The sequence below is a fragment of the Wyeomyia smithii genome, chromosome 2, assembly GCF_029784165.1.
Source record: "Wyeomyia smithii strain HCP4-BCI-WySm-NY-G18 chromosome 2, ASM2978416v1, whole genome shotgun sequence".
Classification (NCBI taxonomy): domain Eukaryota; kingdom Metazoa; phylum Arthropoda; class Insecta; order Diptera; family Culicidae; genus Wyeomyia; species Wyeomyia smithii.
The window spans coordinates 38,681,095-38,695,168 of record NC_073695.1 but is presented as its reverse complement, the minus strand read 5'-3'; the positions used below and the strand labels follow the sequence as shown (position 1 = coordinate 38,695,168).

Here is a 14,074-nt window from a genome sequence, read left to right as displayed (position 1 = left end):
TAAAATTAGAAAACCGTGTGAAACATTAGGAAGCAATTGATCCTCAAAATATATTTATTCGTAAATTTAAAGATAAATTATAAATAAAAGATGTTCATTTTTGTACTTTTATATCTACACGGATTTCAATTTATTGGTGTATGGACTTTGATCCAGTCTATATCGCGTGTGTGCGGATTCGATTTAAAAGTGTACGGGTTTTGATTCAGACAAAAAACTGTGCACGGATTTCGATTCGAAACATGTTCTATTTAAACAAGATTTTTTCGAGTTTCGGAGTAATTTCAATCATTTTGCTTGAAAATAGTGATAAAATACAAGTAAACATGTCAGTTTAAAGCAATATGTCATTTATTGATTTTGTATTGACCGATAATTGATAATCTCGGCACATTTTTCTCCACTTGCGCGGGAAACTCCACAACAAACGACAAAGGGGGAGGAACACAATCAAACTGCTTTTGTGCGGATCCGTGTGTGGTGTTGCTGATTTATTGATTAGATTATCGACAAATGGTGACGGAGTCAAGAAGCATGACTCCGAAAGCGGAGAGGTTCAACATAAAAATTGTTATTTGTAGCATCGATCCTTCCTGTTGCTGTTCGCTTTGGTGACTATTTCAAACTGTTGCTCACACATAAAGTGGGTGGTAAAATCTAGTACGAGTGGATTCACGTTGTTAGAGACAAAAAAGAGTGTCCAATAAAATTAGATTTGAGCTTTAGTTCCTGTGTGTCCTTATTGGTGAGGCTCGTGTACCGCAAGTGGGTGATAAAGTGGTAGAGAAGAGGGGTTCTTTTGTTGGTGTGCCGATGTTAACCGAGAATTATTATTTAGAGCTGCTGTATATCGTTCGTTTTTATGCCTACCGGAGAGATTTTGCGAAGTCAAGCTTTTATGGTATAAACCTGCTCGCAAAACAATCAACAGTCATGTGGTGGAGTGGGGTTTTGTTGTTTGAGTGAATTTTAGTGGGTTCCACTAAATCAAATGACGATGGCAAGCACAAATTTGTTTGACAAAACACATTTAACGATGCTATCTGGAGCTCGTTAAGTTTGAAATATTAGTAATCGAGAACGCTTCAAGGTAAATATTTAAATATCTGACCTGACAATGAAATCTAATCTACAGCTTTGAGGCCAAGCAATTGTTGTGTACCGTCATAAACGACAACCGACAATAATAATGTACAGATGCCCAGTTGTAAAAGAACACCAATTTTCTAGCAGCAATGGTTCCTACCCTGGTGGGAGTCCAAAACATAAACAGAAACAGATCTGAGCACTTGTACGGCGCCATGGCACCTTCACTTTTTCACTGCTAATTGCGCTACCAACCGGTGGTAATTTTCCCACATATAAAAAGAAGCGCACCTACCTTTCCGAAAACTACATCGACAGCCATTGTGAACGGAGCTGTGTAGAGATGCTGGAGATTGTGCCGGTTGCAGACTGTTTTTTCGGGTTCCTTCCGTCCTTATTTCTGCTTCTTTTCCCTCTGCCGGTTCGTCGCTTTGCGAGCGAGGGTATCAGAGTTTTTCCACCGGCAAGCGAGTCACGCTAGTCACGGCACCGGTCCGACCCGTACGATATGATATGATGGGAATAAGATCACACGAAAATATGCAACACTTTCAATGTTAATACGATATCACTTCCACCGGCACGTGAGGCGGTTTTTACACTGAGGTTTGTGCTGAAACTGACGTTGAATTCTACTAGAGACTTGCCGTCTACGCGGGGATGCTTTGAAGTGTGTATTGGAGGAAATTATAAAATCCTTTGCAAAAAGCCGCTATTCGTAAACTGTGATGAAAAATTTATCAAAATTCCCACTAGAAAAAAACGCGTCAAAGCAACCCGCGAGGGCGGTTGATGTTTATTAATTTTGGGAGATTTAGTGTTAAGAGGCAAACCCGAAAACTGCTGCAATTTCAATACGTTGCCGAACCGAACAGTGAGCAAAAACATAAACGAAACATTCCGAGCGTTCCATAAATAAAAAACACAATCCTTCCAGGCGACCCTCGTCACACGAACTGACCGCGGGTGTTACATAAATGACCCTCGGGACTATTTCACGCCGATTGTCCCCTTATTTCATCGGTTAACTAATTATTCACAACAGCAAAAAAATTTGAATGGTCACTTTTTTTTCGTAAATGCGAGGCAATTGTTTCAATTCACTAATGGTTCTTTTTTGTTACTGTCATTTTTTGACTGCTTCAAGGTGAACTTTGTTTTGTTCTACACAGGTTCAGTTCCAGTAACAGCGCAACCCACAAAGGTTACTAGCACAGGTTTTTTGTTCGGTCGCGAAAAATTTGAATTTCAATTGAAACCGTCACTACCTTCGATTTGTTTGTTGGTCACTTTGGCTAGTGCTTTTTCACCGGTTAATTCTAACTCGAAAGCCCGATAACAAAACCACACCAAATAATGTTCACCATCCACTCAATCTGGCGAGCGGAGCACGAGTGAAACCAGAACTTTTCCACCAACTCTATTTTATATAATGGATGCTTTTTTGTTTAGAAGAGTTCCATTAAAGCTTTGCACTGCTTTTCCTACGAGGCTCCAATCGTTTGAACTCTGGGCGGTTGGGTCGTGTCCGAATGGAACAGCGGGGAAGACTGGTGGTCAAATACCTTTTACCTCTTCAGTACCGTAGCCGAGTTCGAACTCGAAAACACCAACTGTGCGCTTGGCCACCCACTAGTGATCATCAGCTCATAGGTTCGTAACGAACACGAGATCATTATTATTATTATTATCATTAACCAGTGTTGATGCTACCTGCCGCTGCCTGGTTTAATGATGGTTTGGTGAATTTGTAATTCCATCCAGCTTCGGTCGCGGTCTGTTCTCTGCACGGTACGCAGAAACAGCAACGACAACCTCCGAGAGCAACATTGTACCAACATTCAGCAACAACACCCGGGATGGAACAAAAATGGGTGTTGAATTGGAATCGCGTAATTAACGCATGGTGACTTGCAGTTGTTATTTGCTTTTTTTCGCCTTTAGCTAGAGAAAATTGGGAATGTTTGAAATGTGATTGTCGGCAGACAATATGTACTTTTGTACCGGGTATCGGAATCAATGACCTTCCTTTCAAAAAAGATTTATTGAAAGGGGATTTTTACTAGTATTCGATAAACTTTTTTTAAATGTACAATTCGTGCATGCTTTTGATTGTAGTTCTAGTCGACTGATTGCGGCGTCACAAAATGGCATGATTTTTTTGATGTTTTATCGTAACTTCCCTAACATTTATCAGATTTTTTTTTCAAATTCAAATTTGGGCTTATTTAATGTTTTTGACAGACAGAATTTTTATATTCTTACACTTATCTCATCACTTGCTCTGAAAAAAGTTTGAAAAACACCTATACTCATCTCATCACTCCGAATTGATTATTTTATTGTCAAATTCACCCAAATTTTCAAGGTGAATGTTTCTACCTCTCGATTTACTCGAGTAGACGGAAATTTAACTTATAAAATATGATAAAATTTGACGGTTTATTGGAAAAATAAGAGTGATGAGATGAACAGAGGTGTTGACATGAACATAGAAGTGATAACCCTATTTCTGATTGTCTGTTGACATTTTCGTTATTTTTGAATATTTATTTCATTATTATATTCATGACATTCAATATAATAGTAATTTTAAACTTTTTTCATTTTTGAATTTTTATTTCGTTCCTAGTATTCTTGCCATTGGAAGTGTAAATATTTACCACTCGCTTCTTGCCCAGCGTCAGCGCTGCGTGTAGCAATATTCGGATCACACTTTTTGCTTCTGTTTTGTGCTGTGTTTCTGCGGCTCGCAGTAAAATTGTTACACTTGCTGCTTAAACCACAGCTGAGCGAAACGAGTGGTGAATTACTCTAGTGAGAGTACACGCAAAAGTTCAAGCTTACATCATCCGATGTGTCCTCTCAAAATGCACATTGAATGCTCAGGCTATTACACAAAAAATGTATTAAAAGGATAACGCAACAGTTGCGTAATGAATACATTTACAGAGATTGGAATCAGAATATGTATAATACACACAGAATTGTAGTGTACGGTAGACTTCGGTTCCGAGAAAACGATCAGTTTTAGGGCGCTCGAAAAACCGCTGGTTACTTTCGTGAGTCGGTGCGTATCAAAAGCTCGTGTATCCCTAATCACCGTCTGCAACCGGAACAGCCAACAGCGAGCCTCGTTGCAACAGAATTTACTGACGCTGGTGTCAGTAACGTGGAACCGAATGCATATAATTAAAACCAGAATCGTCGTTGGGTGCAAAATGTTTGGAACAAATCCAATGTCTTTTTAATTGTTATTGATTCGATGATGTTTTTAAATGACCGGATTTGTGATAGTGAATCGATCAGTTCATATTTGCGTTAACCTAATCAGTACAAAAATCATCCGTATTGATAACTTCTTGCACTGCTTTAACGATAGCAGCATTCTGGAAAATATTAGCAATACCAGTACGAATCATCATGGCAATACTAGCACCGGTTAATACTTCAAAAGTGTTTTGATTTTGATCCATCCAATACATTGAACATTCGCTAGAGCACCAAATGAGTTATGAATAACACACATCCGTTGTACTGGTTCCGAAACAGTACAGAAATTGGTCTAAAAACACGCAACATTGATGTAGTTACACACAGTCCAACTTTTGTGTGTACACAGAAGTACACCGCCGTGTGCACTGCTGAGATAAATTCGATAGCATTCGCAGAGCAAACGTGCGTGACAGGCGGCTGGTTTTTTTTCAGTTTCAAGATACAAAGCGCACAACGCAATCTACTTTTATACCTAGATGCTCTCTTCATTTCATATATGCCTAAGAGATACACAAAAAAAGCATTATAGAGAACTTTGTTATGTAGTTATTGATCGTATTGTCTTTCGTGTGAGAAAGCGCACTTTAGTTTACTAAAGAGTGCGGCAGGAAAAAATGCGAAATTGTCGATTCGTGTAACTAATTACTTATTTCTGTTGACAGTGTGTTTGGTTACGTTTATTTTTAAGTGGTGCATCAGAACATCGGAATTATTTTATTGCAAATTTGAGAAAATGAGCGTCAAAGAAGGTGTTACGAGTTTGCTGCTCGCCCAGAAGACGCCGAAGGAAGTTTCCAGGGTAATAGGATGTCATTTGGACATAGTATATCGCATCAAAAATCTGTACAGAATAGTCCTAAGCATGGGAACCTGGAAAGTGAAGGTTCGCGGTTTGCGCGGACGTCAAACGTGATCAAATACGTGCGCACAAAGATTCTTTACAGCCCGGTACTTACCCTAAGGAAACTTGCCGAAAAAATCCGAGATTTCTGTAAAATCGATGCGATGAATCATTATATAAGACTTCATGTATCACATCATCGGATTTAGAATTAAACACCACTTCAGTGGGTAAAGTGGCTAAAAGTGACTCTTTCATTTCAATGAAGAAGTTTTCGGATATTCCGGAAAAAGTGGTATTTAGGTTCCAAATCGAACATCCGGCGGCTTCCATAATGTGTTGCTTGATGGTGTCCAACGGTTAAAAAATGCCGCCTGTTTTTAATGATGCTAGTTTCAAAATCAAAACCGTAAGTATCGTTTTTTGAGTGCTACCCTGCGTGACAGCCATCTTTGCTTAGGATCAATACGTTGTTTTATAGCAGGATGGAATGCGTCAAATCGCACCCAACGATGACTGATGGAAAACATCAAGTATTGGTCCAAAGATTTGGAGCTGCCTACAAGTTCGGTACGTAACCCGTTGGATTATTCAACTTGGGCGTATGTTGTAACACAAACGTGCAAAACATTTCATTCTAATTTGAAGGCTTTGAAATCTGTCATAACGCGCACGGGGTTGTCAATATCGGAGGACTGGGTTTTAAAAGCATGCTTTTTATCCGGCGTTGTCCTGAAGATGTCATTGATAAAGATTTAGGACACATCGAGTACATTTGTTTAAAAGAACCGAATAAAGATAACTTAACCCGAAAATTTTGATATTATTGTTGAAAATAGTTAAAAATGGGATTTGAAGTTGTGTTTCACGCATTTTCGCATTTTTTCCTGCCGCACCCTGTATCTCTGAGATTCCACCACGATGTTTTTTTTTGCACGCTCCTTAGATACACACAATTCGTTGCTCTCTTCACGCTAAGTGCGTCGTTTTGCCCACCAGTGTGAGAGCAGTTGTTTTTGCACTGAAAGATATTCTCATATACGCTAGTGATTCTCTGAGGAGAAACGACAAGCCTGCTTCTTGGATAACAACTTGATCTCAAGACTTTCGGTCTTCTTGGTTTCCTGTCTTTTTAAGTGTTTAACATTTTAGTTTTTACAGTTTCTACCTGTTGGCTTCTTGCTTATATGGATATATGACCTTCGATTTTCGCTTTTTTATTATTGTTTTGCCTACTCTGTAACGTTTTGACTGTTTGAATTTTCTGTCCTTTCTACTTCCTGAATTTTTGACATTTCAACTTGTCCACTTTCTTCTTCGTCTTTCAGCGCTTCTATGCTCAATTTGGGATCATTTTCTCTTTCGCCTTTTTCAGCAATTCTGTGTTTAATTTGGCATCGTTTTTTTTTCAACTTTTCTATCCTTTATCTAGCTTTCAGTAGGGGGTTTCAGCAATTCTGATCTCATTCTGGGATCCTTTCCTTTTGTGGCTTATGAAGGGATTTTAGCTATGTTGGGCTCTATTTGGAATCATTTTCCTTTTTTAGCTTCTAGAAGGACTTTTTAGCGATTTTGAGATAAATATGGGATCATTTTCTATTACGGTCTTTTCTGGTCTTTGAAAGCACTTTTCAATGATTCCAAGCTAAATTTGGGATAATTTTGTATTTGGACCTTTTCAGGCTTTCAGAAGGGGGTTTCAGCAATTCTGAGCCTTTCAGACTTTTCAGTTTGACTTATCGATTTTTGTGTTTTATTTCATGATTTTATGATATATTTTTCACCTTATGAATTTTAGAAGTTTCAACCATACTTTTTATCCTTAAAAATGTCAAACTTTTTGACATGTTGACTTTTGGGCTTTTGATTTTTTTAACATATTGATTTCTCGAGCTTCCAACTTGTCTGCGTCGGAAGGAGGGAATAAAGCGGTCGGGCATAATTCTTCGGTGTAAACCGCGTTTCCGGCTCGGGAGAGTTTCGCTCGTATGAAAAGTTTCGGAATGTAGTAATTTCGCGAGGTGTATCCAGTTATTTGTTCATACCAAGTAACAAAATAGGTTATATCTAAGTTTTCTAGCGCTAGATACAACCAAACCATAAAACCTTCAATGCCGACCACGCAGTTATAATAACCCACTAACAACAGCTATAAACATGTGTCATGGCTAGTTGGCCCAGCTTTATTGAAGTCATCAAAACTTCATATGCGCTCTACTATAGGACCAGATGTTTTCAACAGGCCGATTTGTTCACCATAGAATGACCTCGAAATTTTAACTAAGATATATTCTCCAAATTCAATGTCAAGCAATAAATCTTATCTTGGCTTTCTTTTCTCAATGACAACCTTATATTCCGACAGTGTCGTGAGAACAGAAACGTGTGAGTTTTCTCTCTATAATGATTAAATATTATAATCATTCAAATCGTTTTCGTGCATGTAAAAATACATGCCGTGAAATATTTATGGTGAAACCAGTCACAAATTTTATCAAAATTTCTGCGCGCCGCCGTCATTTTGTAGAAAATATATATTTAATCAAAATTTAATTCCTCTGAACTAAGGTGATAAGTAAATAAATGCCATGATTTGTCATGTTTTGGTAAATATATGACCTTATTCATCATGCGAATTTCAAAACTGGTATCGAAGATATTGTAAAATCAAATGCTGATAAAGGATTGAATTTCATAATGTTGCATTATTTCATTCAAGGCGACATATTGTTTTCGGATAAACCCTCGAACGCACTCTAAATTCTCTATCATAACTCATTCTCTTAATTTGATCAAAATATAGCATATATTAAACCAAGTAAGCCTATCATGGTATTAATTTGACTAAGCTACGATCATCAAGTTTTATTTCATCCACAGTTATAGTCTGCAGGTTTTTAGTTTTATTTCATCATCAGAGGGACTATCAAACAACTTCATGTGTATAACGGTTGGCATAGGATGGCTGTAAATGATACTTGCGGATAATATTTTATGGCTATCAAAAAAAACTTCAATGACTTCAATTCAAGTCGATATAAAACAAAAACAAAACAATCCAAAGTCTTCGAAGCATTTAGATTATTATTTGGGATGTCACACTATGACCGTTTAGCTGAAGATCTCGTTCGATCGAAAAAAAACGTGATGTATACCTTTCAAAGAACTGCGTCGCCGACGTGCATTTGCTTCCTCGAATGTACTCGGGATTGACAATGATTACAAGTGGCAGAGGCTACTATGCGCGCATCGTACGCAGAGGATCGCGGTGTTTGGCAAGAAAGATACTCATGGTTCGTTTTTGTAAAAATGCTAGCTTCACGTGCTGCATTGTTATATTCCGTCATGACGGTGACATGAAAACACAAACCTTCCTTTCCACCGCAGTCGCGGAGATGCAGAGATAAACTCAGTCTGACCAGCCGAAGATCGCCCCGTTGCTTCTATAATAGAGCGTATATTTTTCAAAGGTTCGCGCCTGTCGAAGTGCATCTCTTTCTCAAGGATACTCTGGAATAGTAGTAGAAATATTTCGCACCACGGTTATACAACTCTTCTTTTCCGTCGCACTCGTGGAGATGCAGAGGGTCCGACTCGGTCTCCGACAACAACGGCTGTTACATCTCCTTTCTTAAAACATCCTTCCATATCTAACGATCTTAAGAACATAAAAGTTTTCGATCCATACCAAGCGGTAGCTACTGAATTGTTGTATACTGATGCACGCAAACCAATCACTTGTGCAACTTGATAAGCTCAGATCGGTCACAGAGGAGCAACACAATGTCATCTCACGGCAGTAGAGAGGTATGTGTATTTGTATATGTATGTATGTATTTGTGTGTGTGTATTTGTGTATTTGTGTGTGTGTATTTATGTGTGTGTGTGTATTTGAGTATTTGTGTGTGTGTATTTATGTGTGTATGTGTGTGTATGTGTGTGTGTATGTGTGTGTGTGTGTGTGTGTGTTACCGCTTAGTATAGCATAGCATATTTGATCGCCCGTGTGTTGCCCGCGATTGTCCAGAATCAGCTGAAATTGCACAAAGATCCGTCAAGATGATGCTTAGGAGTAGCAAGCCATTTTCAGTGTACAACTCCTGGTGATCTTTCTTTCACTGGTCAATAACGTAACTGGGCACGCCCAATGCAGATCAATAGAGGAAGAGAAATCGGGAATGTTAGTTCAATACTTGTTGCTACTAGATTCTCTGCATCATTCACAAGTATCAAAGAAAGGAATTAGTGTTAGAGGAAAGGAATTGATCTGGATCCATTGACGTTGATGGTGCGATCTACAGAAATTCGAGCACGATATGGTTACTTCTCATCTCCCAGATGGTCTCGAGGTACGATACTGGCTTAGCAAGCAAGTCATCGTAGGTTCGAGTCTCGGCGCGGGAGAGACTGTTAGTGTCAGTAGGATCTTAGCGCTAGCCCCGCAATTGTCCTGTACACTCAACAGTTGGCTGCGAAGTCCATGTATAACCAACAGAAGGTCAAGTTCCGAATCGGAATGTAGCACCACCAAGGCTATGGTTACTTCTCGGTCTCTGGGAAACCGGCCACCAGGAGACGATATAAATAGAACCACGCCACAATCGCTGAATCGACATACAGAAGAATCGAAGTTTATACACAGAGAACAGACATTCATGTTCATATTAAGAAATTTGAAAATCGTGTGTAAAAATTTGAATCAAAATACGTTAATACACTAATGACATCTGTCTTGTGGTGCCCCAGTTGCACTGCATAAATATTGCCGTATCGATATTAGTGCTTGGTTTGTCAGTACCGTGAGCGCCACACAGCGGGAGCGTTACCACTCACAGTCAAATGACGGTTGCAAGTTTTTACACATCTTTTTAAAATAAGATGAAAGTCTGTTCTCTGTGATTTGTAGTTATTTTCGGCATCTTACCAATCGTTAACAGTCCGTATAACACAAAACTTCGCTCTTCATCCAATTAACTTTTTAAATTTTCCTAGAAACGAATGGATTTCATAAAACGCAACAACCGCACGCCAAACGCAAACTACGCAAAGTACTGGTACCATCTCAAATAACCGATAGAGCGAGTAAGGGAGAAAACTCTCGCGAGCGAAGTTTCTGACCAGAGAGCCACAACGAGGCACACCCAAGCGTTATACGATGTAATGTTCATTGATGCGTGGTCATTGACCTTCAAAACCGCTATATTACAATAGTCACAGTGAGCGCAGTCAAAATAATGGGCGCGAAACTGAACTGCCCTCTCAAAAGCAAACAGGAGCGTGCCGACCACTGGTATGACGAAAAAACCAAAACACCCACTTTATTAAAAAAAGGGAACCGGCAAAATTCCACGTATCCAAAGCCCAAAAACCCTTTCAAATAAAAAAAGGAGAGTGCATATATACACAATAAAACAAACCCAGATGTCTATTCACAAAATAAGGTGCTCTAAGAATATCAAGTTACTAAAAATCATGTGTTCTTCTGAAATAGTTCGAAACTTGAACACGAGTATAATTCCTCTATATGTGCAACATTCAGTTCAGTTCAGTTTGACGGGTCTGCTAGCTAATCCCAAGTAACAATTTAAGTCGTGTATTGCATTCTTTTAGCGGCTTTCATGACCAATTTCGCAAAACTGCTGTTAAAACTAGAAATACTATCAGAACCTCCTGATAACCGCTATAGGTTTGCTTTACAGCCAGGTGGCCCACCCTTGCCAAGCTTATTGAAGCAATTATAAGAATGGCAATAAAACTGCTTTAAAATCACATGGACAGAGTACCGCATACTCTAAGCAGCTGTCATTACCTCTTTAAGAGCGTAATAAGTTTGGTTGCATTACTGCGCTCTGCTACTTGCCAGAATAAGTCCTATTCAACTTTTCATTGCTAGACAGCAACCGTAATAAGTTGATTTGTTGTGCCGTTCCTGCACACACACCAGAACAGCACGCCACTCTTTTTAACAAGAAAATCTCTCATCGCGGGAGAAATGTTTCACCTGTGTTGGTTATCATCGTGCAATCGATTTCATTTGAAGGTGATATTGTAGAAAAATAAGTAATAAAGAGGGGTTTATGGTAGGTTTCGTAGCTCTCAAGCATATGCGCATGAAATTTTGTCGTGCATTTTGAGAACATAGACGCTTAAAATTTATGCGCCATCAAAATAGTAAGGTGCGGCAAAGGTTGGATGCCTGTATTATTAGAAAAAAATATGGTAAATCCCTGGGGCCTAGACAACTTTATTTTTATGAAAAATCTGACATCACACCGACGATAATGCTAAGCTTTGATATAGGAGCAACGATACATGCTTAGTTTAATTGAATATTGAATATATTTCGAAATATATCAATAGTATCTTGCCCCTACCTTATTTTCAAGGACGCATAATTTAACGACATAGGAAATTATTTTCAACCGTAACAAGACAAAACTGGCGATAAAATTAAAAAAAAAAACTACCGAACAGTACTAAGTACTAATACTAAGTTTGCCGTGTTACTTTATTAGATTTTTGGAGTTCTACGTCATCAAAGTTCACAAATGTGCTGCAAGATGCTCTAAAGCATTTTACACACATCTTACGGAGACTGCGACAAAATTCTGCATCACACTAAACCAACTAAGTCGCTTTTGTCTCACCTGAATGTATGTCATTGCCTGCATATATTTGTTTACAAGTTTGTCAGGTTAAAACTGGGCACTTATTACAATTTTATGAGATATTTTTCATAGCCAACTAGTAGTTTTTTAGATTTTGAATGACCGCAATAAAACTGGTTCCTATGTTATATGACAGCAAGCTGGAGTGGTTTTATGGGGCAATAGATAGTAATAATAAAACCAATAATAAGGCAAAATCGCATTGACTCTTGCCGGTTTTATTGTAAGTTTTATAAGAGTTTTGTTGACAGTTATCAGTGTTCATTACGACTTGCTATTTTTGGCAACGGGTTTAACCGCCATAAAACCGTTGGTAATATTCGTTGCTGTAATAAAACCGTTAGAAAACCAAGTAGCTATAGAATTGTTACTTGGGATATGTATTCCATTGCGGCCAGTTAGTAGCTTTGTGCAGTATCTGAGGTCCTAAATATTGTAAATGTACTGGTAAGAGCGGCAAACATAATTAGTGGTAGTGTAGTTTCATATATACAGTGTACGAGACACCCGACTGGGCGGTAGTTGCGACGTCACAATCAGAATTTTTGTTCGGTAAGTTCGTGATGCAACGTCATCACTTTCCATCTCCGGAATTCAAGGAATTGATGTCTGACTAAGCTTGGTGTGGTAAGCGGATTTCCAACAATCAGTATACACTCAACTCTCCTTCACTCGATGTTATGTGTCTCGATAATCTCCTTATTTCGATGGATATCCAGAGTATTTGGGTCACTATACTCATATTTTTTCCCTTCGAAATCAAGTTAGGGAGAGTTAACTGTAATACCATGGATGTTTACTTGTATGAGTGACACAAGCGATTTCACAAATTTCTACTCATATTTAAATATTTCAATTAAAACGGAACAAATACTGTTTCATTGCATCATTGTTTACTTTCAAAGAATGTTTAGCAATGTCATTCGTGCTAACGGAATTTCAACGTGGCCGCGTAGTCGGCGCTCGTGAAGCGGATGCTACGATTGCCGAGACCTGTAAATTGGTTGGAGTGTCGAATGCTACGGTTTGCAGAGTTATGCGAGAGTTCATGAAAGGGAAAACATACCGTTAGAGGAAATTCGAAGACTGTACGAATCGATCCCTAGGAGGATTCAAGCGGTCCTTGCAGCTAATGGTGGACCTACTCCGTACTAATAAATAAAGTACAGTAATTTGAGATAGCTCCTTTGCATATCCGAAATCCTAAACACATCCGCTCCTCTTTTCAGAAATGGTTTTTATGGCATACTACTTGTACAGAGTAGTGTTTATTATTTCCGAAAATCTTTCTTCCACACAAATGGTTACATCTCGATGGTCCTTGACGGATTTTCAACCTTTGGGTTCCAATGAACTCGGAATTAATTCTAGTTTATTGGCAACATATAAACCTACAAGAAACTAGATGTCAGAAAAAGTTCTAAGCGTTGCAAAAATGAACATTTTGACACACTCCTAAAATCCGGAAGATTTCCGGTGTCCATTGGCCGCATCAAGTCCTCACATAATATTTGAAAAGAAGAAGGATAGTTTTCCAGTGAAATGAAACCTGTTTCGTCGAAATTGATTCATTTTTCGTAAAGTTCTGACCTTTTGAAAGTTGATAAAATTTTGCCTGTCTCAATGCAACTTTGTCCGTTATGTACCAAAATGTAAAAATCACGAAACTTCATTACCACAGAAACTACACAACCGATCTAAACATATTTGGGATCAAATAAACGTTTTCAAAACCCTTAACCAGTGAATTTCATAATGATTAAACTTGTAGTTGAAGCACATTAGAAATTATGAAAAGTAATGTACCTACTGCGAAGACTTCTAAACTCATTCTCTTTTCTCGGGATGGCTGGCCCGATTACTGCGTTCTTAGACTGAAATAAAAGTTCTAGTTGCTCCACAGGTCCTTGATTGTTTTTCACAGTCAAACTTTTACATTAATCATTATGTATCAAATTGCAAAAATAACAGAAGTTTCTTAACTCAAAAATTGCATAACCTTATTTGAACAAAACAGGTGTCATACGAACGGGCTAAATTAAGAAGTAATTTATTTCATATTAATTTAATATGTGGTTCGAAAGATTTAGAAAGAAACGAAACCCAAAGACCGTTTAAAACCAACTGTTTTGAACAGAACATGTGGCCTCAACATCATTTGATAGTGTACTAGTTGAACGTTCTCGGCATTGCTCGGACTTGC

General features: G+C 38.4%; 1 protein-coding gene across 5 annotated transcripts in view; it reads right to left on the bottom strand.

Annotated features, from left to right (window-relative positions):
• The window catches only part of LOC129724993 (uncharacterized protein DDB_G0271670), an 82,496-nt gene extending 79,976 nt beyond the window's left edge, over nucleotides 1-2,520 (bottom strand). The window contains exons 1-2 of one of the 5 annotated variants that reach the window (XM_055680339.1): nucleotides 2,355-2,520; nucleotides 1,382-1,838 (exon numbers count right to left, since the gene is read on the bottom strand). In XM_055680339.1, coding sequence (XP_055536314.1) covers nucleotides 1,382-1,408 — 27 coding nt within the window. In that variant the 5' untranslated portion in view covers nucleotides 1,409-1,838; nucleotides 2,355-2,520. The remainder of the gene's footprint in view (nucleotides 1-1,381; nucleotides 1,839-2,354) is intronic. The other 4 variants (XM_055680338.1, XM_055680341.1, XM_055680340.1 and 1 more) reach the window with 4 other exon arrangements.
• Nucleotides 2,521-14,074: the final 11,554 nt, after the last annotated feature.